Raw genomic sequence first — 23,470 nt, 5'->3', positions numbered from 1 at the left:
TTTTCCCCATAGCGAAGTTCTGCATAGGGAAGGTACGCTTCGTCTCCTTGGACCTAGTCCTGGGATAACTGTGTCGGGGTTTCCCCTTGATGTGACCGGTCGCCGTCAAGGTACGTAGTCGTTGTCGGGCAAAGTGGGCGATGAGTTGTCAGGGTAGGTCTCACAGGCTATTCAGCAGCGAATCGCTTCGGTCTATCACTTGGTTTTGAGAGGGGGCGGACTTCCACAGACCGGCTGCGGCTAATGTAGAAGGATAGGGTATTGAACGAGGCTACCCAAGTCGGTTGTTCCAAGGCATTGGTATAGTAGGCATTGGGCGCACCATCATTAGATCCAGCCACTGTGCGCTTAGTATCTCGCTAGAGTTGGAACTATGGCTCGCGTCGAGACAGCCTCTACCATGATTGTGACATTTGGAGGATAGATATTGTGGGATATTTTCGTTATATGGATATAGAAAAGGAATCCGCCTGAAACGTGGGATATCGCTTGCCATATGCCCCGTCGACTGACCGGAACCATGATTAGACATCGGATTTTATACATGGATGTCTCGTCGACGTTTGTTAAAGGCGACCTAAATCACAGAGTCAAAGACTATGCATGCATAGCGGACTGTCCAATCAAGTTGGCACATCTCCGATCCCTCGTTTATGCAAGAGGAACATCATTCTTCCACACCGGCATCATCGCCATCCCCGCATCTGACACCATTTCTCGAGTTGTCGATGACAGGCTAGAGCATGCATAGAGGAGCCTACTCATAGAATAGACATAATGACATCCCTCAAATCCGGCTACTTCCAGACCCTCACCTACCCCTCCACCACTTCAGTCCTCATAAAAGATGAAATCTACGGGGAGCACCTCATCACCGAGCCTGTCCTGCTGGACCTCCTCCACTCCCCACACGTCCTGCGCCTCCGAAATATCGACCAACACGGGGTAACAGGCATCCTAGCCCTGCTGCCCAACATAACGCGCCTCGAACACTCCATCGGCGCATTCCTGCTCGTGCGCATACAGGGCGCCACCCTCCCCGAACAAGTCGCCGCCCTCCTCCACGACATCAGCCACACGGTCTTCAGCCACGTCATCGACGGGGCGCTCTCAGCACCGGGCGAGGAGAGTTTCCACGAAGTGCACAAGGACCGATATGTCCGGGGGATGACGGATCTACCAGAGATCATCCGCCGGCATGGCCTTGACCCCGACGAGGTCCTGCGCGAAGAATTGTTCCCGCTTGTCGAGCAGCCGGCTCCGCGGCTCTGTGCGGATCGCGTGGACTATGCGCTGCGCGACACGGTTGCGTTGGGGAAGCTGAGTCTCGGCCAGGCGAGGGGGGTTTTGAGGACTCTGCGTGCGGTTCCGGATGCGAGGCATCCGAGACGGATATTGGCTCTCGACGACGCAGACGTCGCACTAGGATTCTCACGCGCATACATCGCGGTCGATGGGGCGCTCTGGGGCAATAGCGCGCATGGCGACATGTCCCGGCGGCTGGCGGGTGTGATACGAAATGTAATCCAGCAGGGATTGATCCCGGAAGAAGCGCTATGGACGCTCTCCGACCGCGAATTCTGGGATCTGATGCGGAACGTCGCTAGCGAGGAAGATCATGGTGTTCTTGATGGACTGGAGAGGGAGGGGATCCCTAACAAAGAGGGGCTGCCCTTTGTGGCGGGCACAAAGATTCGCACTATTGATCCGGATGTTCTGGTCCCGAACTCGGATGCAGAAATCAAGCCTCTGTCGAAGGTTTTGCCGGGGTGGGCGACTGAGCGCGAGGAGTATCTTCGCGAGCGAGAGAGGATGAGGGCAACGAGCGCCGAGGGCGCAAGAAGTTCCTCATAGGGCTACGGTGAGAAAAGCCGGTTGGTGCGATGATTTGGGCGTGGAAATTGAGTATAGACAAGTGACAGGTGTCAGACAGGCTACAGAGCCATCGGGTTATCAGGATAGACATGGTTCCTGAGGCGTTAGCATTCGTACAGGTAGCCCACATACCACTTGAACGAACGATAGTTCGCGCTAAATGACACTTGGGATAGCCACATTGCTTGGCTAGATCGAGTGGCGGACGGAAAAACAGTGCTTTGAACTCTAGTGCACAAATTGTGATGCATCGCATTCGATGCGGCTGAGCCTATTCATGCCGTCCATAGTTCTCCATAGCCCTGGAAGTGCATAATCCAGAGCACAAATCAGACCATGTGCCAGTACTAGAATAGGAAGAGCACCGTGGAGACGAGAGCTAGAAGGGACCAGAAGGATGGATATTGGTCAATCGCCAAATGTACTGTTCGGCGTAAGCATTTAGCACCACTGGGTCTACACTACTAGCGGGAATCCACTGGTTCAAATAGGGCCATCCCATGTCATCTGCATTGACCCTCCCTGAATCGGGTAATGAGCTACCTAGAACATCGGCATTGGAGCCTCCCTCTGCATCAGCGCCTCAACACGGTATAGCCTGCTTCGTGGTTTCGCACGGCACCAGTGGGGTGATCCTGCAAGCCCTCTCATGCATCACTGAAGGCCGCATGCTCTCTGTGTCTTTGCAAGACACTACGTGGTGCACGTTCATCTACTCTACACCATGTCGGACTGAGGAATCTTGATCCTGCACTAGAGGACGCACTGGCTCTCCAAGTCTATGCCGCGGAGGCCGCTAGATATGGGGTCGCGCGTGAGGTGGCCCTCTTAACTTGGACTTGTCGACACGCTCCCTCACTCTATATTCAATATACAAACTTCTACTATCGCATACAATGTCCGTCTCCTCCATCCTCGCAGGCCTCACTACGGCAGGCAAACCATTCGACAAGAATGAAGCCGGCTCTCTGAGTTCCCGCGCTCACGCTGCTTTCGGCGGTCGATACGGTCGTCAAGACGACGGATATGCCGCTTTTTACGGATTAGGAGGATCCTCGTATGCCCCCCTTCCCCTCTCTCCCCCATTCCTACCACACTGGTATAACCAAGAGTGGAAAATAGTTAATGCAAAGGTGGCGACAGTATACAACGTGACCCCCGCTCGTAATCTGGGGCCTAATCGAGCAAAACGTCGTCATCGCCGCCGCCTGCATCACCACTCCCCGCCCCCTTCTTTCGCCGCGCCTGTGAATCGACCAAAGATGGGTATGATGCGGAGAGCGGGAGTAATAGTTCGCAGCGCAGGATTTGGCAGATGAGGGAGGTTATTGTGGAGTTTTCAGGAGACGAACCACGGCGAAAGAACGGCGGGGAAGGAGAGTAATGGCGTCCTGGCGAATCTGATGTGACCTACATATAGCTGTAAAGTAAAACGTCGCTCATTACTATATTTTGAGTATGTATTCTATGATCTTAGCTCATGCTGACAGGTGGGGCGTAGTCTGCGCCCTGTCGGGGATTCTCCGACCCCCACTTATTTAAACCGTCCCCCGCGCACAAACATCAGTCATCGACAACTGTCAACGCAGGAACAGGTACAATGGCTGAGCCGATCGATGTCCTCCTCTACGGGCTTGGAGCGTGCGCCTTTCATACCCAAATTATGTGAACTATGTATGGACTGACAAACGCAGCATCGGCTCCTTCTACGCCTTCATCCTGCACCGCGCCGACCGCGTCCGGTTGACCGTCGTCGCGCGCTCGAATTACGATGCTGTTGTGAAGAATGTACGCCCATCGAAGCCCTCATGATATGGCATACTGGCAACGGGAAGAATGGGGCTAAGAGAATAGGGCATCCAAATCACAAGCATGAATCATGGACAGCATACTTTTCGCCCGGATCGAGGTACGCACCAGACGCGGGCCGGCCCTCCCTCTCTACTTCCCATACGTCCAACCTCATCCTTCAAACCAGAAAGAAAAGGCTGCATCAATCTAACAGGAATGAAAAGTAATCCGCGACCCATCGGAAGCATCCAGCACAAACTTCGCCTTTGTCGTCTGCACACACAAAGCCGTCGACCCCGAAGGAGCAATCGTCCCGCTGGACCCAGTCATCAGCCAAGACACGACGATTGTCGTGCTGCAGAATGGAGTCGGCAATGAGGATCCGTTCAGAAAGAGGTTTCCGGATCAGACGGTTGTTTCGGGGGTTGTACGTTGTCTCCTCCTCACCCCACCCTGCGTCCCATAAAAGATATCTACATGGAGAGGGGATACAGAACTGATAGACAGAGGACAGGTCTGGGTTGGCGCCGCGCAACCCTCGCCCGGCGTCATAACGCACACAACCTCCGAGCGAACCCAACTCGGCCTCTTCCCCAACCCGCGCCTCGAAACAGCCCTTGAAGAATCGCGGCTGCGCCAATTCACAACGCTCTTCACCTCCGGTGGAACACACTACGACGTCGTCCCGAACATCCAGCTCTGCCGGTGGGAGAAAGTCGTGTGGAACGTTGCCTGGAACGCCATTACCGCCTTGACGGACCAGGACGTCGAGTCCTGGCTGTCTTCCTCCCCCGACGCCGTGCCGTATACGAGAAAACTCATGGGCGAGGTGATTGCGGTGGGACGCGCATGTGGGGTTCCGCTCGACGAGGGGCTCGTTGATATGCTTATGGAGCGTGTAAAGGGGCTTGGGAAGCTGAGGACGAGTATGCAGGCGGATCGCGAGGCGGGGAGGGGGATGGAGGTGGAGGTTATCCTGGGTGTGCCGGTGAAGAGGGGGAGGGAATTGGGTGTTGCGACGCCGTGTTTGGAGTCGCTGTATGTGCTGCTTACGGCGGTTAATAAGAAGATTTTCAATCCGGAGAGGTAGAAAGAGGATTTGACGCGGTGGTACGGTTGTCTGTAGAGGTATAGATGGACGATACTAGTATGACCGGACAGTTCGAGTCAAAACCAGAAGCAGCCTGAAAACCATTTTACCACAGTCAACAACAGCTGAACATAAGGAAGGTGCAAGGGGGGTTAGAGGGAGCATACATTCCGTCTCTATATAGGAATCCAAGTCGTAGTAGGAAAACGAGCAACCCAGCCTGACCAGTAGGGGTGTACCTTCCTTGTGTGGAACCTGCGAGGTCGAGGAAGGTGCGCTCCCATGGCAAAGTTGACTAATCTGGAAAGATACCCTGGGGTTCACAGTTGCTCTTTCCTCTGGCAGTAGTCCTGCTGTAAGAGGAAGGGGAAACCCTGTCTTAAGAGATCCGTACCTTACTAACTGGATAGCCACGAAGAAAGAAAAGAGGGACTCGGGTAATTCATGTCGAATATGACGGTAGTCCGGGGTTCGCTCTTCTGCGGCGTGCATCATCAGGGACCTTGACTGCACGTAAATGTTAAAGGAAAGGAGCGAACAAGCCATGTCAGTACTCGGCAGTATTTGAGAGAAGAATAATCAGACAAGGCTGCAGGCACAGTTTCCCTTCCTGCGTAGACGCGCTTTGATAGGGTGACATGGATCTAACCGCGGCTAGTGATTAGTTAGCATTCGACTGTATGGTGGTGGTTTCTAGCTGCCCAATAGGGAGATTGCATTCCTTCATTCCAACAGAAACTCCAATGCTGGACATGAATGATTGGTTCCTGCCCTGGGACGCGATGTCTTGAATGCACGCTGCCTGCGCCGCACACGTAGCCCACCTCGTAGCTGAGATTATGCCTCCTTCGACGTACTTATAAGAGCCACGGCCTAGCTCTCCCATGAACTATCCTATTTAGTAGCCTGACCGCTATCGCGACGCCCAAGGCAGAGCCGAACAACACAGCCAGGATGAGTGAGCCCACCGAGCCTTCACAGTCAACCAACGAGACGCGACCAGGCTCAACTCCAGCCCCCAACCCTGATGTAGCCACGGACGCCGACAGAAACCTCCGAAGGGAGAAGAAGAGACTTGCTCGGCGGCGAAGAGAAGAAGCAAGCTTCATACTAAGCAGCTTGGAAGATACCGACGACGATGAAAAGCAAGTTCTGTACCTGCAAGAGGTGCCGCGAGTAAAAGCCAGCCACTGCCGGGCGTGGGACTGTGCAATCAAAAAGGTAGCGCGCGAGCCGATCATTCGGTCTCATTATCGCTTTGCACTGAAGGGTGGGAGGAATCTGTATGGTGGGGGTATGTCTACCTTTTTCTTTTCCCCCTCCGCCAATGTGTCGGTTTACTAGTGTTTATATGAAGGACCAAGACTTTATTCTAACTGCCCACCGGTTCTCACGGCAGAGCTTGTCGAGTACTACCACATCACCTGCATCGAGCGCATCATCCCCAACCTCGCAGACCTCGTCGTAAACGGGCATCTAAAGCTCGACGGATGGGTTTGCGCGCCCCCCAACACGAAAGTGTCGATCGAATCCTCTACAGACGCCATCAAGGACTGGTTCGAATACGGCGGGCGGACGTTCGACATCGACTGCTACGAGAGGTTCAAAAGCGACCACAAGAAGTGGCAGAGGGAGACTAGTGTTCGCAACATCCAGCATCAGCTCGCGCATACGGAGAAGCTTGATGGTGATTGTTGGTACTGTGAGGGTGGGCCGGCGGCGCCCGCTGAGCCAGCAAGAAGCGATTACTTCCCTACGGAACCGACTGCAATTCGGCTCAGTCGGTTGTTGGCGGTTGTTAGTGACCAGCCGCATATTGATCGGTGGTGGCGCTGGCGACGGGAGGAGAAAACAGCGGCGTAAGTACCCTGGAAATGTGAACCACCATGCGCTATAGATGATACTTGAAACTCGAGTGCTAGAGAGATGGGTATGGACACAGTTATCGAGGTAAAGTCTGATAATTCAAGCACCGACTAAACATCTTAGTTTTCAATGCTATTCGCAATCATAAGCTCTGATCTACCACTCAATCATACAACCTCCAACCGAGTCTTCATATACTCCACAATCCCCTCGCCCAACCGCATCAACTCCTCATCCCTCCCCGCCTGCCCAATAAGCGTAATCCCAAACGGCATCAAATTCCCTTTTGCATTCCTCCACTTGCCCACCGGCACCGCAACCGCACATAGATCCAGCAGGTTCACGAAATGCGTAAAGCTCCCCATCAGCTTATTTCGCCCGATGGGATCCTCGTCGATTTCTGCAACGGTGAAATGTGTCACTGTCGACGGGACGACCAGGACATCGATGTTCTCAAGGAATTGCCTCTCTGCTTGGCGCTTGTACAGGGCAAGATCGAAAATGTCCTTGTAGGCGCGCACGGCGTCGAAGCCTGATGAGGACTCGAAGATTGTTTTGATGACTGGATGCAGCTTGTCGAGGCCGTGGGTCTGGATGTACTCGTCAAAGGCGACGAGGCGCTGCGCGACGATCGAGCTCCCGTAGAGCATGTTGTTTGCCGATTGGAAGGGGGTGTAGTCAAAGTCGGTTTTCTGCAGCTGCACTGCGACCTCTTTGCTGGAGCTGCACAGTGCACCGACACACTGCTCAAATAACGCCCTGTACGGCTTTGAAAGAACATCCAACAGCTCCTCCGGCGGAACCCCAAACCTCACCACATCCCCAAAAGCAGGCGGAACAGGAACCTCCCTCCGCGCAAAAACATCCCCCTCATCAAACCCCCTCATAACCTTCCACGCAACCCTCGCATCCTGCACACTCCCCGCAAGCACCGTAATACAATCCGCCGTCTTACACGCCGGCACAAGCCCCACCGTCGAAACCGCCCCGAGCGTCGGCTTCAACCCCACAAGCCCATTCAACGCCGCCGGCACACGCGTGCTCCCCGCCGTATCCGTCGCAATGGCAAACGAGACGAGGCCCGCGGCGACACCCACCGCGGAACCAGACGAGCTCCCACCGGAGATGTATTCGAAATCAAAAACGCAGCGCGGCGTGCCGTATGCGGAGCGGTGGCCGACGAGGCCGGTGGCGAACTGGTCGAGGTTTGCTTTTCCGATGAGGATGGCGCCTGCGGCGAGGACTTTGGACACGACGGGGGCCGTTTCGGTGGGTGTGTATGCGAAGGAGGGGCAGGCGAGGGTTGTCGGGATGTTGGCGATGTCGATGGAGTCTTTTACGGAAAAGGGGATGCCGTAGAGGGGTGGGAGAGGGGAGGTCGTGTTGGCGTATTGCTTTGTCAGGGTCGTTGCGGCTGACAGGGCTTCGTCGCGCGGGATGAGGTGGATCCAGACGGCTTTGTCGGGGTAGGATTCGATGCGGTCGTAGAGATGGTTAATGAGGTCGGTAGGTGTGAGCTTTTTGGTTGTGTATAGCTCGTGGAGGGTGGTGATGTCGAGGGTTGGCTCGAGGGAGCCTTCTAGTGAGCCCATTGTGACGGATATATGGAAGAGAGTTGGGTTGGAAAGATTAAGTTGACTGCTAAGAATTACTTTCAAGAGACATGAGCAAAGTCAAGAAATACCACGAACCATTTAACAAGCTGGGCGAGCCATGTGGTTCCCCACATTCGAGTTGGAGACGCAGGCACGCCTGATAAGAACCACGCCGCGGCCAAATGGCCCCTGGCTCCATGACTCGAAATCCTTATCTGCTATCCTCTATCGGAACAGGAACAGCATGCTAAGTGATCTTGTCGGTCCCTGTCCTTGACCTACTATTACGCGGTCAGAATACGTACTGCAGCCGTTCAAGTACTCATGCTGTGCATGTTTGTTCGTTATTAAGTTAAAGATCATAATTTCATAGGAAGGATTATCCCAAGATTAGAAAACCAAGTAACAAGTAATAGTGTCTTCACTCCTCTCGTAGCAATAGAAATAGTAATAATAAAGATGATCGTCTACTGTTGGAAGTGGTTCACGAAAAAGAACTACTTGGGGAATTCGCCAGAGGGCGCGTTTCATTTCTCAATAGTATATCTCTTGCATGGTGACATTAACTCAATCAATATTGGAATCTATACAGAATAAACAATAGCCAAACTGCCACCCCCCGGCGGCCCCTGCCCCTCTCCTCCACCACTAACATACACAGCCGAATCCCCTACCAACCCAGCGACAAGCCCTCCAACAGCCGCTCTCGCATGCCGCGTACTGTGGATATCACTGTCCGTACTCATCGTATGCCGCAGTCCCCGGATCGACCCGCTCGGATCAGCCTCTGCCTTGACGAAAACTTGCACAACCTTGCCCTTCTCCGCTTTGATCTTGTCGAGCATTTCCAGAAGGACCCCCGCGTCAATCGCATCCTTCATGTAGCCTGATGTTGCGCGGAGTCGGCCGTTTTCTACCTGTGGATCAGCGGCAAGGACCATGATGTGGCAGTTTTTCAGCTCTGCGCCGGAACTGCAGCTCGCTCGGGAGCTCCAAACGGGCTCGTTCTCTGCGTGCAGTGCAACGGCGACCTTGTCCGGTGTGATTTCACCAAGGGCAAGGGCAATCCCCACTGCGCTCGCATACCGCGAAACCGCCATGGACTCATACGTATCAGTCGTGAGAGGCGTCTGTCCCGCCGCACGAATCTGCTCGATATCCATCGACGTAAGCAGTGGGCACTTGATGAGAACTAAATGCACGGCACTCTTCCGAATCCCCGCCTCAGAAACCATCTTCTCAATCACACCCGCCACCTCGCGACTCTGCACCTCCGTCCCAACCTCGTTTGGCGCAAAATCCCTCGTCTGCCCCGAGCACGCAACAAGACCCGTCCGTTTCGTCGACCGAACGAGGAACGTAACATGCGGTGAGAGGACACCCTCCGTCCCACCGGAGAAAACAGTCACAGCGGACGACGGGATTTTGGCCTCCCATACGTGCGAGCTAAGGGTGCGCGAGAAATCGTTGACGCAGCCGTTTCCTTCTGTTTTGCCGATTACAGCGACGACGTCGGATCCATCGTAGCCCTCTTTCTCGAGAAGTGAGAGCGGTGTTGTGTCTGCGGGGGAGGTGGTCGTGTACTTGAAGATGTCGACGGCGGCCATTGTTGTTGATCTGATCGGTGAACTCTCTGGACGCAACAGCTGTTGCCGTTGGCAAATTTGCTGTTTATGCCAGTCCTTGAGCATTATCCTTACTTGATAGTATTTATCCTGGATCTGATAAGCGATAAGATAACAGTCATGGCGATTGGTGAGTTGGAGTCGTGGCTGAGTTGGAGTAATCAGACTAAGTTTCGCCGCGGGCCGCGGCGAGCGGCGAAATTGCTTGGTTCGACAAATGAGTATAAGGCTGAGCTTATCGCTGGTGATATCAGATATCGAGGTACAGGATCGATAGCGAGTCAGTACTCCGTAGGTCTGGTACCGTAGATTGACCCAGAAAACATCAAGAACATGAATGGAGATGAGAGTATATATAGCTTCCTCTCCACCTCCCACGTGGAGGTACAGGTAGTATTGCAGCAATCGAGTAAACATGATAAAACTACGTCAAAGGATAACGGTTCATCCACCTCCCTCTCAATGCCTCCCAGAAAACAGCTTCACCAACGCCGACATGGACCCCGTCCCGTTCAAGGACCGGACCTGGGCCTGGTATGACGTGGGAGGGTTCTGGATCTCAGAGGGATTCCAGATTCCCATCCTGCAGATGGCTGGATCCCTCATTGCGAACGGGCTTAGTCCGGGAATGGCCATGGGAGCTGTCGTTGTGGGCAACGTCTTGGTCATGGTCCCCTGTGCCCTAAATGGTTATGCTGGAGCAGCAACTGGGGTCAACTTTCCTGTCATCAGCCGCGCCAGCTGGGGACTACACGGAGCAAAGCTCGCCGTTGCCATCCGAGCCATAGTTGCTGTGTTTTGGTACGGGATACAGATATCCACCGGGTAGACCTCCCCCATGCATTCCTCATACTCTAACTGATAATCCTACAGAGGAAGCTGTGTCTACCGAATGCTCGCAGCCATTTGGCCCTCGCTCCCCCGGCGAATCCCCAACCATCTTCCCGCATCATCCAACACCACCTCCGCCGACCTCCTCTGCTTCTTCATCTTCTGGCTCCTCACCCTCCCCTTCCTCGCAATCCCCGTCTCCCGCCTCCGCTGGCTCTTCCGCGCAAAGCTCCTCCTCATGCCCATCACCGGCCTCGTCCTGTTCATCTGGGCCCTCGTCCGCGCCCACGGCTTCGGACCCATCTTCAACCAGCCCTCAACTCCAAAACAAGGCTACAGCACCGCCTTCCTCTTTTTCTCCGCGATAACATCCACCCTAGGCCCACAGGCCACCTTTGCCCTGAACATGGGCGACTTCTGCCGATACTCCAAGAACCCACGATACACGCTCTACGCCCAAGCGCTCATGATGCCGCTATGCCTAACCTTAACCGCCTTCCTCGGCGTCGTCCTGGCCTCCTCCTCAACAACCATATTCGCGCTACAAGAACCAGAATGGGACCCGCTCTCCCTACTCGGCCACTTCTCCTCGCGCGCCGCGCAGTTTTTCGTTGCCCTCCTTTTCGCCTTCGCAACCCTCTGCACAAACATCGCAGGCAACTCCGTCGCCTTCGGCAACGACCTCGCCTCCCTCTTCCCGCGCCACATCAACATCCGCCGCGGGCAGTTCCTATGCGCGATTCTTGGCGTCGCAGTCACACCGTGGAACATCCTCAACTCCGCGACGAATCTTCTCAACTTCCTAAACGGGTACGCTGTCTTTCTCGGGCCCCTGTGCGGGATTCTTCTTGCGGATTACTGGATTCTGCGCCGCAGGCGCATCCGTCTCGGACAACTCTATCAGCAGCGTGGAGGGTACTGGTATACCCGTGGCTGGAACCTTCGTGCGGTGGGTTCGTTTTTCCTTGCGCTTGTGCCGAATCTGCCGGGGCTCGCGAAGTCGGTTACGCCTGGGATCACGGGGGTGCCGAGGGGGTTTGAGGATGTTTATACGATGAGTTGGGTTGTGGGGTTGGTAATTGCCGGCGTTTTGTATCTGGGGAGCAGTTACTTGTTTCCTGGTCGCGAGAATACTAGCGCTGGTGAGGAGGATACTGATCTCGCGAGGGAGTGGTTGTATACGTCCGGAGATGGTGTGGAGGAGGAGCGGATTCAGGCCAAGTCGGAGGGGGTGGAGTATATCTAGAGTGGCTGATTCGTTGTGGGTGAAGCTGTTGATCAAGATATTAAGACTTCGCAGGCCATTTTTCTCTGGGAGCTATTAATCCTGTGTATTTCTACTGAATGCCCACTGCAGTGTAAAGCTAGGCACACAGTACGCTCAGATCATAATCAAAAACCAGCTCTGTCTGAAAGACTAGATGCATTGCCCTAGAACGTAATATAAGATTTAAGGTGTTTTCTTCTATACCCTCGAACCATTCGAATACCCTTGAACAACTACGCCAGATCCATGTCTGTGGCGTAGATGTAAGACGAAGCAATTTCACCAGTTAGCAAGTCCTAACACTGATAACCTCGTAATAGTTCAATGCTGCGAGTATTTCTGCAAGTACACCGTACTTCAGACTTTGAATAAGTGGTTAGATTGGCGCTAACATGTGAAGATCCAGTCTTTACAAGCTTTTTTCGGATATATCTGCTGGAACAACAATACTACGGACAATTCGCCGTCTTTCTGGAACGTTTTTTCCCACTCCCAATCTGCAAACCTCCGACCGACTCGTGCACAGATCTAATTAGGGCAGGATCTGCAGCTGGAATGGGAATTTGAGCCCCATCGCGGGCGCTAGCGGCGCACAGCCAGCACCCAAGTTCTCTACAGGCACTGGCCATGTTGGGCTACGAGATGCACATGCGGGCGAGCGGGCGCCAAGTAGGGCTCTCCGTGTACACTCCATACACTTGGTGGACACTGCCTGCAAATATAGAAGTCCAGCTCCGAAGAGACAGGGATATAAAGAAGAGGAGAATTCCCACCAACACCGCCCACCATCCAAATACAACGCTACTACAAAAACCCATCCTCTACTACAGAAACATCCCATCCCGGACACCCACTATGCTCGCCAAATCCACCCTCACCGGCGCCGGCGCCGCCCTCCTCCTCCTCCTCTCCTCCCTCCCCTCCGCCCACGCCGGCCGAGCCAGCCTGACCCTCTACGCGGGCGACAGCTGCTCCGACACCGAAGTCACCGAGCTCCAGCCCACGCTGTCCGGCGACGGCGGCTGCGGCAGTCCAATCACCGTGACGAGGTTCCAGAGCGCCCGGCTGAACTGGTCGTCGGGTCTGTCGGCCGTCGCGCTCTGCGCGCAGGGGTACTCGTGTGAGGATGGCTCGTTGAATCTCATTCCGTACACGGGCGAGTGTGTGAAGAGTTATGGGACATTTGATAAGGTGAAGCTTTGTATTAGCTGAGTGGGGAGGTTGAGGTGAGTTGGGCTGTGTTTTTTTTTTGTTTTCTGTACGTTCTATTTCGTGGTATTAATGAGGCTAACGTGGCGTTGCAGTCTTGTGTTGGAGTGAATGGCAAATGGTTCTCGATGAGAGGGACGAGGTCGATGAGGAAACTGAGCGATGTATATAGTCTGCATCTGAAGGCGTGGGGGACTTTTAATCTCATTAAACTTTGAATAGAATATCATTTTGAACATTCGAAATGAGAATATGTAACTGATATCGCCATCATATATGTGAGGTTCACTCCTTCCTTTCCTGACCAACTGAGTATAAGAGACAGGAGCAACCAACGGATATACAGATAGTTCCTTCCTATTTCGTACCGTGGAGGTGCACCTGTACCCTTGTTCGCTCTTTCCCCGGGCCTCAACTTGGTATACCTGGAAGGAACAACCGCCCCGGCTCGACGTTCCTTCCTGTTCAGAATAGAAAGATGCGTCTCTTCAGATAAGGTCCGCGGTCGTTCCTTCCCTGTATGGACCAAAACAGAGGACACGGAAGGAACGATCAAGCGCACTCGCTGCTTCCTATCCTGGTTTTGGAAAGTACACCATCTCTGTCCCTGGTCGCTCCTTGCTCACCGATTGAATAGTACAAAGGGAAGGCGCAAGCAGCATATATCCCCCGGCTACAATATGGAAGGTACGTCCCTTGGACTCGGCGCCAACCTTCCCTTGCGCCACTTCTTATAGATGTAAAAATCTGGCCAGGATTAGCTTCGCTCTTGATTGTTTTGTCCCTGTCCAGGAAAGGAGATATCTTAAGTAGCGGCGCCTGCAATATGAAGCGCGAGTAAGATGAAGTTGCAGCCACCCCCTCCATGTTAACTGCGTATCCAGTATACAAGTCACCTAATCATCTGGCTTGAGGTTTGTTCTCAAGAAATACTGATACTGACTCGCTTACCTCCACGTGATCTGCGGGGAAGGTGATGTGACACGTCCATTGACGGAGCCTAAAACCAAGATCCTCCCTCACTCGTCCATCGTTTGCAATCTCATCTTCTAGCGAACCCACTTTCCGCACGTCTGGAAAGGAGTTGTGGGTTGGTCGACAACACCCAGTCATAATCGAACGATATCACGAGCGCGAATCCATGGACCCCAAAACATTGAACAAGTTGAAACAAGCACGCAGCCGCCGGAAGGCGAGCAAGAGGCTCAATACCAACCGCACCAGAACGAGAGACCACAAATGGGGCCTCGTACTGAAGAAGGCAGATGGCACAGAGGGAGACAGCTCGCTCCCAGCAGGAGCAGCAGACGAACCGCCCATCATCCCGAGCTTCCCGCTTGAAGGCCGACGGCTTGACGTTCACCAGCTCGCAGCGAGAACCCGCAGTCAGAATTCGTGGCTGAAGGACTACGAGTACGACCTCTCGCAGCTGAAATCCATCCAGCGTACCTGGCAAATCCAGCTGACAAGTTTCCGGGATATCGGATTCACGTTCCGGATCTATCTCCTTTGGGACTACGATCGGCTATGGGGTGTCTTCAACCTGGGCCACACAGAGGGTGCAATGCTCATTGACCCGGGCTTCAGGCTCTCATCGGCAGACGACGATCCGCAGCAACTATCGTTCGCCTGGCGCGGAGTCCGCGTCAACGACCCGGGAACTTCCATCCACGACCCATCAATCGCAAAGGGCAAGATCTGGATGAATCCGTGCCACCAGAAGCTCGTTGGGTATTTTGACCATATCGCGGGGAATGGGATGGCGGGTGGAGACCGTTGCCACTTTCGCGGGAAACCCGTTTTCGGGCCGCCGGTAGTGCCGTATTCGCTAGACGACGTTTTGAGTGATTGGGACGCGTATGGCCCACCTGGCGAGGTGGCGGACATCCGTCAAGACCTGCCCATGGAGGAATTGGAAGCGGAGTTGCGTAGACGCGATAGGAAGCATCCCAGGTCTGCGGTGCCGAGCTTCCAGAGGGGAACGACGACGGTCACTTGCTTTTTCTAGTAGCTCCTAGGCGCATGGAACAATAAACCGCGAGCAAAAGTGAATGCGTTGGAATGACAACTGTAGCTACAGCTCTCAGGCCCAAGGTAGTATGAGGCCCGACTAGCTTCGTTCAAGCATAATCCGTCTACTCTGGCGAGTTTCCCATCGAGTCTGCACCGCAACCACCTGTAAGCTCTGCAACTAGTCAGAAAACTATTGGCAGATGATATAATAACAAGATACTCAATTGGTAGAACGTCGTAGAGCGCTGAGATCCGAGAACGACAGAGCTTCATACAACAACAGCGGAGCGAGATCGGAGGACTCGACGGCCCTAATGCAATGAGCCAATCAGAAGTCTAGGCTAGGTCCAAAGCGAGTTTCTTAGAGGACTCGAAGCATGCGTATTTCAGAAGGGACTAAATACAAGCAATTTCCGTGCGGGACTGGGTATGCGGAATCCAGCGCTCATTTTACATGTAACTGATGGTGCTCGCAATCTATAGAGGAAAAGGCATTATACATGATAACCAAGACGCTTCGATATTGTAAGTACCAAATAGCATGGTTTCATAGTGCATTGTTATGCCCTATACAACTACTATATCCAATCGCGCCTTCCTAGGCACTTTGGTCTAATCGAAAGAAAAGGCATGTAGATGACTAAGTTTGTTTCATTCTAAAGCTGGTTGGTCATACTATGTAGGAAAGAACTATATCCCGGAATAATAGAGAAGCCTAATTATTTATCCACCCTACTGGATAGGCGGCCGGTTGAGCAGTGACCTCGAGCCTTCGGGCAGCGTAAACAGATCATTGATGCGCCGCTGCAGCTCTGCACCTGCGGTCCCTCCGGAAAGTGGCATGAGCTCCCAGAAGTCTGTTTTGGCGCCCTTCTCCAACAAATGTACTGCAACTTTGTCGACATCTAGAGCCTCCTGAGAGGGGCGCTTGGAACCCTCGCCCGTATCTGTCAGAAGGTGCAAATGAGGGGCCATCGCATCAAGCACGTAATACAGGGCTCTCTTGCCATCCTGGCCTCGGGCATGCACATTCGCCCCGTAGTCGATGAGGAGACTTACTGTGGTCCAGCTTCGAGCGGCAGCAGCGGCAATGAGCATTGTATCCCCACCTGCCTCCTGCTCTGGTTGTGTCTCTTCCTTTGCGCAAAGATTTGCTGGGCCAAGTTTCTGGCAAGTGATTGCATGCGGCGGCGTGATGATTCGATTGGTTCGTGGCCATGTGCTCGCTGGGGCTACGGCCGTGCGGCGCTCTCTAGTTCGGACCTCGAAATTGGCACCTTTCCTAACGAGAAACTCAACTATGCTCCAAGCTTGAGACTCCGCGGCCACGATGATAGCTGGCGTGGGTTCCTCGCCTGCGGAATCGCCATCGGGAGAGAGTCCTCGGTCGACGAGTGTCTCAATGATGTCCCACTGCTTGTGACAGAGCGCAAGTGAGAACGTCATGTTCAACGCTGGACTGTGGGTGTCGACATGAGGGTTGTCCTCGAGCAGCTGCTGCACTGCCCTCCAGTCCTTCCGTGCTGTCGCTTCGAAAACACGTGTACCTATACTGTCCCGATTCGAAGTGCGGCCTATATTTCTCACTGTTAGTACAGCTGGCTAGTCTGACGGACTCGATGAAAATAAGGGGAAAACCGAAGTGGGGGTCGTTACCTTCTTGATCTGATTCGTTCCCAGGACCAAGAGTGACGATTCTCTCGACCTGCAGAACGATTTGATCCCTGTGCGGGTCGAGGACTTTGCTCGTAATGCCTCGTTTCCTAAGAGAACGACGTATGTAGCGCCAATTCTGTCTGGTCGTAGTCGATGTCGAAGCAGAACCGATTGTATCCAACGACATGGACGATCCGCCTTGGATCGTCGGCCACACCTTTACCACCATCGACGCGATAAGGTCGACTGTTTCTTGAAATCTGGGGTCAAACGGACTATCCACGGTCAATCACCTCGGTAGCAAACCCCCGACGTGCCGCCTTTGCTCCTTTTATGGTTCTCAAAGCTTACCTGCTATTCATTGAGAAAATCATCCAGAGATTAGACCTCTCCGCCTGAAGCGCCATCTTCCACTCTGCCAACTTCTCGTCAGAAAACGGTACATTGCCTGTACCCCCAGAGGCACGTTTCGTTTAAGGCTGCGTCCCTGTTCTAGGACCGTTTTCAAACGCGCCAGCGTCCGATTGCACCTCTTCATGATCGCCTCGACATTCCGCTTCTGGGCGCCGCTGAGTCGCTGAGAGGCACAACGTTCCCTGGCCGCCTCGAGGTTAATCTCCAGAAACTCGCATTCGGAGACCAGGTCGGCAAAATTGAGGGTTGCATGGTCAGGGGCACAGATGAAGGTTTTGATGCCTCGGATAAGGGAGAGAGCGTCGGCGATACTGGCCATCGTCGGATAACTCCAAGCGGCTCTTGCTTGCTGCTGCTGGTGGATCAAACGATGCGCTAAGGAAGAGGGAAGGCGGGGATTTTATGCTTGTTCATTTGGCGAGGCTGAGTGCAGGCAGAGATACGCATCACGTGCAGGGGTGCTGCTCAGCCCTCTTGTATTGACCAGTAGGCTATCCAGCCCATACACCATGCGAGCACTGCCTGCATATTGCTTGAAAGCACTGGGCATTGAGTTTTCGGGCAGGGAAAAAGCGATGCCCAAATCTTACTTTTCTGCGAGTAATCAGCCTCCCCCGCACGGGGGTTTGAAGAGCTCGTGAGGAGAAGGTAAAATTGGCATGGTCGCAATCTTGGCTTCGGTTATCAATGAACAATTGGGCAAATCTCTCGAGTTAAAGAAAGGCAGGCCTATGTTCAAGGCTTGGTTCGAGTGCATCGGTCCTCGACTTGATGGAGAGTCAAGATAGACCCGTTGGTATTTTATCCTTTAATAGGGACACGTATAACATGACTCAGGAAGGGGCCACCTTGTGCCACAGTGCCGGCCGTGCACTCTGCCGCCACTGCCTTGCCACTGGCCACTTTATGCTATTCACCGCCTACTTCCTTGCGGATATAGGCAGATCTCAGTGGGCGACTGCCCTCACGCTTATCCGTGTGACCGAGTGCTTGGGTTGCATGACATGGTGGCGGGGCCAGATCTGCGCTGCGCGCGCGAGCGGCATCGTACAGTGCGCACGCATCCTTGCCGGCCTATAGGACCCGTACGGGCCGCGCTATCTGGCTAACATTGTCGGCGAATTCAGGCCGGACAAAGTGGCCGATACCGCACAACACTCGGGCACACGAACGCTCTTCGAGCTGACCATTGTGGCTTACACTCTACCCTCGGAGCGGCCAGCCGCCCTGGGCATGAACGACTGGGCTGTCGGCCTCGAACGCGGTTTCGGCAGGGGCAACACCAACCGCAGAGTAGCTCCGCCGTAATTACTATCTCCGGACATCGTTCAGGCCACGGAGGGAATTCGCGGTAATGCCGGGGCGCGCGCGGGGTTTGAGCCATCCAAATACCTGCCCTACATTCGGCGCCGCTTAATCGACGGGTTTTGGGTTGCGACTGCTGCTGCCGCGTTCCCGGCCTCTGCTCCCTCTTCGCCCTTGAGCCTCGCCGCCGTGACGACCGCCAAAGTCCCTGATGTCGTGCTCAGGAGTGTGGGGACGTTTGACAAGTACGCAGCGGCACGGGCTAGTCTCGAGGACGGCGCTTCGATGCCTCATCCTTTGCTGAAAACGTGACGTGGGCTCATGTCTCCCCCCTCGATGCGCCCTGGTTTAGCCAGCTGTGCCGGACCTGCTTCGTCAGCGTCATGTCCACCGACCATTTGGGTCAGCCGCGCCTTCCTGGTCTCCCTGAGCTGGTGTGAGCGCGTACACCAAGTCCTGGGTTCGGTTACTCTCCCTAGACGATGGCGACGACACCCAGCAACTATTGCGCTACACAGAGATGGGCCACAACCAGGGGTATATTCCACCCGAGGGAGACACCAACTACTGCGAAGGGGCCGGCGTGGACGTTGCTGTAGTGGACAGGGACCACACTGACCCGGCCACTGCAGCGCATCGGTATGGTCTTGGCCTCACCATAGCGCTTGCGTCGGCATCATACAGAGCCAGGAGAGTTGCGACCCCGTGCGTTGAGGTTGCCGCGTTTTACCGGGCTGTGCTCTGGTCGCGATGGTATGGGTGCGGTGGTCGTGACGCCCATGTCGTCTCTGTCGGGTGGTCATACAGGCGCAGGCCGGAACCAGGGCAGCAGCTTCCACCTCGTAGCGCAGCCCCAACTTTCCCCGCGCTTCTTGGACAAGGCTTGCGGCCGGTAGCACAGCGGTTAATAACGACCCATCTGGTTGCCTGGGGCAATCGGCTTCCCTCTCCTCACTAGGGTTCAGTTGTTAACTAGAGCAAAGGGCGATATTCCCCGGTATCAAATGGTAGGCACGAGTTTGGACTGTGGGCCTTTGCAGCGGGATCTCCTGCTAACCTTCAAGTCCTTGCCTTTGGGGACTTTTCACGCTCAATATCTAATTATTTGCTTTGTGGAGTAGAAAGCGTGTATGAAAAATAAAGTCGTGCTGAAGACCAGCCTTGGGATCTAGTCTAGAGCCATATGGACATGCTAGAGACGTGTACCTTTGATTCTATTATGAACTGGAGCTTTTTTTTTTTATTAGCTGGAGAAATTGAATTGATTGAGATTTCAAAACCAGGGGTGGTAAAAATTTATACAGAAGTTAAAGAAGGATAATCTCATCTACAGCTAATATGGCAGTCCGCAAGATATAATATAGGGTTCGCATGGTGAGGAGCTTGTGCCAAATAGCTGGATGTCTGACCCATTATGAAGGCCGGATAACCAGATATTGCTGGAGTCATTTGAGCTTCTAGCCCTGCAGCATCTCCAAATGACGTCTGATTGGGAGCAGATCTTGGATTTCCAGCACCAGGGGAATCTGCTGTTATACCTCACAATCCCTCGGGCATGAACTGTGAATGTGGAAGCAACGCCAAAAAGGCTGGATCTGTTCCAGCGTCGCTCCGCCATCAAGCAAGATGTGCGCATAGATGACTCAGCGGCATAATGAGCTCTCGTATGCCTGGAAAGATAAGGCGCGGCTTGGCCAATCGCCGAGCTCGGGAGCGCGTGACAACGACATCATTTTTGACGAAACACGATCGCTTCAATTCTTCAACTTTCCTCATCAGCTCAGCCGCAGGGCTGAAAGGTCTAATCCCAGCACCGAAAGTCTAAGCACCATCCCGCGCTTGATTGGAATGGCGGTGTCGATGCGACGCGATGCAGACATCCAAGCGCTCACGGCCCTGTGGGAACTGCCGTCAGCGCAAGCGTCGCTGCGTCGTTGAACCGGGCCAGACTATATGTGTCTTATGCCGACTATACGGCACTGATGGTTGCACATTTGATGGGCCGCCGCCGGAGCGCCCGGCGAAGCAGCAAAAGACCAACTCGCCCAACACGTTGTTTGAGGCTGCGGTTCCGGCCAGGGCACCGGAACAACGAAATACGGCATCCGAGCGGCCTAAAGCTTCTGAGCAGTCGATCCGTACGGTGGATGTGATTGAAGACTACGATACACTGCAGGGCCCGACGCTGCTTAAAAACAACCTTGGCCTGCAGCAGCACCAGTTCTCGAGATACAATGGGCTCTCCGGCCCGTGGACGCCGTTCCACTTGGACTACTGCCAGTTTGATGGCCGGGACGAGTATACGTTTCCGTCTGGCAGTAGTATCCGGAGAGTCTCTGCGAACACCAGCTTCTCGCTGAAGAAGTACTCTGGTACGCAGGTTCGCTCCGAGGAGATTGGGCTCCTGGACCAGATTGAGCGGGTCGTTGCGCCGCATGGGCCGCGCTTGGTTAATCTATACTTTCGCATTATACATCCGTCGTTTCCGGTACTCGATAAAAGGTACGTCCCTTTAAATTCCCTCGTCGGGGCTATGCTAATCGTGACCAGAGTATTCCTGGAGAAATACGAGCGCACCCATCGCGAGTTTTCTCCCGCCTGCCTCGGAGGCGTGTATCTCCTGGCGCTGGACTGGTGGAACTGGGATCCCTTCTTATCAGCGCAAGAGCGCCCGAATATGAACCTGCTCGAAACCTACGTTCGCAAAGGCCTGCACGATGTCATGTCGCGGCCGAAATTGTCCGCTTTGCAAGGCGGTATGCTCCTCTTACAGCACCGCCCGTTTGGCGACGATACATGGGCTCTGAGCGCGCAGCTTGTTGCGACTATGCAGGAGCTCGGCGTGCACATTGACTGTGACAGCTGGAGGATCCCCGCGTGGGAGAAGAGTCTGCGGAAGAGGTTGGCGTGGAGTATCTATATTGTGGATAAGTGGTTCGCCAACTACCCCCTTTCCTTGCACAATGGTCACTGATAAGTCAGGATGGCGCTCATCCACGGCCGCCCTTCGCATATAGTGGATGAGCTGGACTGGGCGGTTGAACCGTTGACAGAAGACGACTTTCCAGAAACACCCGACGACGAGGACCAGGAGGAGGGGAGCGGCGAAATCGAGGCCGGACGGCTGTCTTTCCAGATGCTCATATCTCTCAGCGAAATCGTTAATGAGATCTTACGGGCGTTCTAGTAAGCCTCCTTGTACCATGCCCTTCTTCAGTTAGTCCTGACCTACCAGCTCGGCGCGAGCCATGAAATCAACGCGAAAAGTTAGGAACTTGCTGCAAATAGCAAAGCCCATTCAGATCCGACTACGAGAATGGCGCCGCGACCTACCAACATCTCTGAACCTCGAATCCGCCAAGGCGAGGAAAAAGTCACCCATCGGATCCTTACACCTAGCATATTACGCAGTCGAGATCTCTCTCCACAAAGCAATAATTCTCGGCCTCCAGGGCTCCTCCTGTGACCCAGCAATTGTCAGTGTCTGTCGCGAAGCAGCGCGCGAACGAGCCGTCACGTCTATTGAATTCGTCAAGGGCCTAACACCCGAGCAGATCCAGTCATTCTGGCACTTCTGTACGTGTCCTCAACCTACCCACCGCTCACCCTTCACCTAGAGGACTGGACCAACTAACAGAGCAGCCTCCGCAATGAACCTCGTCTACATCGGCATATTCACAGCCCTCCTCTACCTAACGTCACAAACAATCGAAGAAACGCAATCCTACAAAAAACACCTCGAAGAATACCGCTGGACGCTGCGCGTCATGTCCCGCGCCGCAAACTTCGTCGACTTTGCCGTCCGCCGCCTCGACATGTCCCTCCTCCACCTGGACCGGCTTTCAATCCACGATATCGTGCGGAACAACCACCAAAACGCCGTCGTCGAGAACGAGTCGCGCTCTCAGCTCGCTGCACATCCAACATCTACCTCCTCTGCTACCGCCGCCGCCGCCGCTGCGGCTACATCAGTGCCGAATTTCATGGTCGATCTAGACGGGTGGCACCCGCCGCCGCCGTCAACCGATAATAATCTTTCAAACATGCCAATCCCCACGCCCACGCCCGACGACGCGGGCTTCGAGCACCAGCGGTTCATGGCAATCCTGGATGCAGTTGAGGCCGAGAGCCTCTGGTCCGACCAGCATATTTCGCCCGTGGATATGGGGAATGCTGGGAGGCTGGACTTTTACGGGCGGGACTGGAATGATCTGGATCAGAGCGAGGTGTATCCGGCGTTGGATCCGTCGCCGTCGTAACCGCTGTGGTACTCTATAGTATATCTCCCCACGGGGAAAGAGGTGGTTAGTCAAGCAAACGACACGACTTTCAGGCAGACTGGAAGGGGCGGTCTTTATAGATAATATGAAGCGAGGGCATCGGGTTGCCGGAATATCGACGCTGGGTCAATTTGGGTGAACACCATTAGTATATCGACAGCGACCATTCGAACCGAGCCCGGCTTAGAGACCGCAGACAGGGGTAGGATTGGCCATGAGCTTGGGAAGGCTGGATTGGCTTCGTGTTCGACGATCCAGACAGGGGTGTTTATGTCAAACTATGATACATAGCACTCTACATGTAAGTATCTGCAGACAAAATTAGTGTACTGTATGCTGCGATTGGCTTTTATCTTCTTTCCAGATGGGTTGGTACAGAGCGTGCATTGCCAAGGCGATATACCTACTGCCTTTGGTGTATATGCAGCCCTGTTTGATGCATGAATCAAATAACACTCCAAATGGGGCAGGGTCCTTCCGAGAGCCGAGGCCTGGAAGCTGGATGGTAGCGAACTACCGATCTGTTATATTATGACTATCAGCCATGTTGTAATATTATTCGTCGGCCGTACGAGCGCACGCTAGTTCCATGGGGTTCCAATCAGCCGGGGAGAAAGAGGGTCAGAGATGAGGACAAGAGTCTTGAAGCGGGG

The 23,470-nt window shown here is 54.1% G+C and overlaps 10 protein-coding genes across 10 annotated transcripts; 7 read left to right on the top strand and 3 right to left on the bottom strand.

The window, feature by feature from the left end:
- Positions 1-738: 738 nt before the first annotated feature.
- On the top strand, positions 739-2,220 carry BJX68DRAFT_239444 (uncharacterized protein). The gene has a single exon (XM_071040538.1). The coding sequence runs from the start codon at positions 778-780 to the stop codon at positions 1,852-1,854; it is 1,077 nt and encodes a 358-aa protein (XP_070897814.1). The 5' UTR covers positions 739-777; the 3' UTR covers positions 1,855-2,220.
- Positions 2,221-3,454: 1,234 nt separating this feature from the next.
- BJX68DRAFT_239442 (ketopantoate reductase family protein) lies at positions 3,455-4,937 on the top strand. Its single transcript, XM_071040537.1, has 5 exons — positions 3,455-3,516; positions 3,570-3,663; positions 3,730-3,784; positions 3,891-4,093; positions 4,181-4,937. The coding sequence occupies exons 1-5, from the start codon at positions 3,476-3,478 to the stop codon at positions 4,754-4,756; spliced, it is 969 nt and encodes a 322-aa protein (XP_070897813.1). The 5' UTR covers positions 3,455-3,475; the 3' UTR covers positions 4,757-4,937.
- Positions 4,938-5,595: 658 nt separating this feature from the next.
- On the top strand, positions 5,596-6,619 carry BJX68DRAFT_256034 (uncharacterized protein; the record flags this gene model as incomplete). Its single annotated transcript, XM_071043133.1, has 3 exons — positions 5,596-5,609; positions 5,659-6,050; positions 6,156-6,619. The coding sequence occupies 3 exons, from the start codon at positions 5,596-5,598 to the stop codon at positions 6,617-6,619; spliced, it is 870 nt and encodes a 289-aa protein (XP_070897812.1).
- Positions 6,620-6,789: 170 nt separating this feature from the next.
- On the bottom strand, positions 6,790-8,214 carry BJX68DRAFT_268027 (amidase signature domain-containing protein; the record flags this gene model as incomplete). The annotated part of the gene is made up of 1 exon (XM_071045972.1): positions 6,790-8,214. The coding sequence occupies one exon, from the start codon at positions 8,212-8,214 to the stop codon at positions 6,790-6,792; it is 1,425 nt and encodes a 474-aa protein (XP_070897811.1).
- Positions 8,215-8,761: 547 nt separating this feature from the next.
- Positions 8,762-9,866, bottom strand: BJX68DRAFT_239436 (cyanuric acid hydrolase/Barbiturase). The gene has a single exon (XM_071040536.1). It carries the CDS (start codon positions 9,822-9,824, stop codon positions 8,802-8,804), a length of 1,023 nt encoding a protein of 340 aa, XP_070897810.1. The 5' UTR covers positions 9,825-9,866; the 3' UTR covers positions 8,762-8,801.
- Positions 9,867-10,338: 472 nt separating this feature from the next.
- On the top strand, positions 10,339-12,017 carry BJX68DRAFT_276464 (permease for cytosine/purines, uracil, thiamine, allantoin-domain-containing protein; the record flags this gene model as incomplete). The annotated part of the gene is made up of 3 exons (XM_071048103.1): positions 10,339-10,667; positions 10,716-11,815; positions 11,974-12,017. 3 exons carry the CDS (start codon positions 10,339-10,341, stop codon positions 12,015-12,017), a joined length of 1,473 nt encoding a protein of 490 aa, XP_070897809.1.
- A 778-nt stretch (positions 12,018-12,795) lies between these two features.
- BJX68DRAFT_268024 (uncharacterized protein) lies at positions 12,796-13,152 on the top strand (the record flags this gene model as incomplete). The annotated part of the gene is made up of 1 exon (XM_071045971.1): positions 12,796-13,152. The coding sequence occupies one exon, from the start codon at positions 12,796-12,798 to the stop codon at positions 13,150-13,152; it is 357 nt and encodes a 118-aa protein (XP_070897808.1).
- Positions 13,153-14,181: 1,029 nt separating this feature from the next.
- BJX68DRAFT_239435 (uncharacterized protein) lies at positions 14,182-15,392 on the top strand. Its single transcript, XM_071040535.1, has one exon. The coding sequence runs from the start codon at positions 14,291-14,293 to the stop codon at positions 15,155-15,157; it is 867 nt and encodes a 288-aa protein (XP_070897807.1). The 5' UTR covers positions 14,182-14,290; the 3' UTR covers positions 15,158-15,392.
- Positions 15,393-15,789: 397 nt separating this feature from the next.
- Positions 15,790-17,530, bottom strand: BJX68DRAFT_108642 (ankyrin repeat domain-containing protein). Its single transcript, XM_071035880.1, has 3 exons — positions 17,170-17,530; positions 16,819-17,093; positions 15,790-16,736 (listed from the first exon to the last, which is right to left on the bottom strand). The coding sequence occupies exons 1-3, from the start codon at positions 17,223-17,225 to the stop codon at positions 15,895-15,897; spliced, it is 1,173 nt and encodes a 390-aa protein (XP_070897806.1). The 5' UTR covers positions 17,226-17,530; the 3' UTR covers positions 15,790-15,894.
- A 2,758-nt stretch (positions 17,531-20,288) lies between these two features.
- On the top strand, positions 20,289-23,338 carry BJX68DRAFT_239431 (transcription factor domain-containing protein). The gene is made up of 5 exons (XM_071040534.1): positions 20,289-21,039; positions 21,088-21,471; positions 21,520-21,723; positions 21,773-22,113; positions 22,180-23,338. The coding sequence occupies exons 1-5, from the start codon at positions 20,408-20,410 to the stop codon at positions 22,794-22,796; spliced, it is 2,178 nt and encodes a 725-aa protein (XP_070897805.1). The 5' UTR covers positions 20,289-20,407; the 3' UTR covers positions 22,797-23,338.
- The last annotated feature ends 132 nt before the right edge of the window (positions 23,339-23,470 follow it).

This window comes from Aspergillus pseudodeflectus (assembly GCF_044049435.1).
Source record: "Aspergillus pseudodeflectus strain CBS 756.74 chromosome Unknown BJX68scaffold_28, whole genome shotgun sequence".
In the NCBI taxonomy this organism is placed as follows: domain Eukaryota; kingdom Fungi; phylum Ascomycota; class Eurotiomycetes; order Eurotiales; family Aspergillaceae; genus Aspergillus; species Aspergillus pseudodeflectus.
This window is presented reverse-complemented; position numbering and strand designations above follow the sequence as displayed.

What these genes read in the sequence shown, in the direction of transcription:
- BJX68DRAFT_239444 (XM_071040538.1), top strand. Translation starts at nt 778, where the DNA reads ATGACATCCCTCAAATCCGGCTACTTCCAGACCCTCACCTACCCCTCC.
- BJX68DRAFT_239442 (XM_071040537.1), top strand. Translation starts at nt 3,476, where the DNA reads ATGGCTGAGCCGATCGATGTCCTCCTCTACGGGCTTGGAGC. An exon ending in CTCCTCTACGGGCTTGGAGC is followed by an intron (nt 3,517 to 3,569) that starts GTGCGCCTTTCA and finishes TGACAAACGCAG; the next exon opens with CATCGGCTCCTTCTACGCCT. An exon ending in TACTTTTCGCCCGGATCGAG is followed by an intron (nt 3,785 to 3,890) that starts GTACGCACCAGA and finishes AGGAATGAAAAG; the next exon opens with TAATCCGCGACCCATCGGAA.
- BJX68DRAFT_239436 (XM_071040536.1), bottom strand. Translation starts at nt 9,824, where the DNA reads ATGGCCGCCGTCGACATCTTCAAGTACACGACCACCTCCCCCGCAGAC.
- BJX68DRAFT_239435 (XM_071040535.1), top strand. Translation starts at nt 14,291, where the DNA reads ATGGACCCCAAAACATTGAACAAGTTGAAACAAGCACGCAGCCGCCGG.
- BJX68DRAFT_108642 (XM_071035880.1), bottom strand. Translation starts at nt 17,225, where the DNA reads ATGGCGCTTCAGGCGGAGAGGTCTAATCTCTGGATGATTTTCTCAATG. An exon ending in ATTTTCTCAATGAATAGCAG is followed by an intron (nt 17,094 to 17,169) that starts GTAAGCTTTGAG and finishes GACCGTGGATAG; the next exon opens with TCCGTTTGACCCCAGATTTC. An exon ending in GAACGAATCAGATCAAGAAG is followed by an intron (nt 16,737 to 16,818) that starts GTAACGACCCCC and finishes TGAGAAATATAG; the next exon opens with GCCGCACTTCGAATCGGGAC.
- BJX68DRAFT_239431 (XM_071040534.1), top strand. Translation starts at nt 20,408, where the DNA reads ATGCAGACATCCAAGCGCTCACGGCCCTGTGGGAACTGCCGTCAGCGC. An exon ending in ATCTATATTGTGGATAAGTG is followed by an intron (nt 21,472 to 21,519) that starts GTTCGCCAACTA and finishes CTGATAAGTCAG; the next exon opens with GATGGCGCTCATCCACGGCC. An exon ending in GAGATCTTACGGGCGTTCTA is followed by an intron (nt 21,724 to 21,772) that starts GTAAGCCTCCTT and finishes CTGACCTACCAG; the next exon opens with CTCGGCGCGAGCCATGAAAT.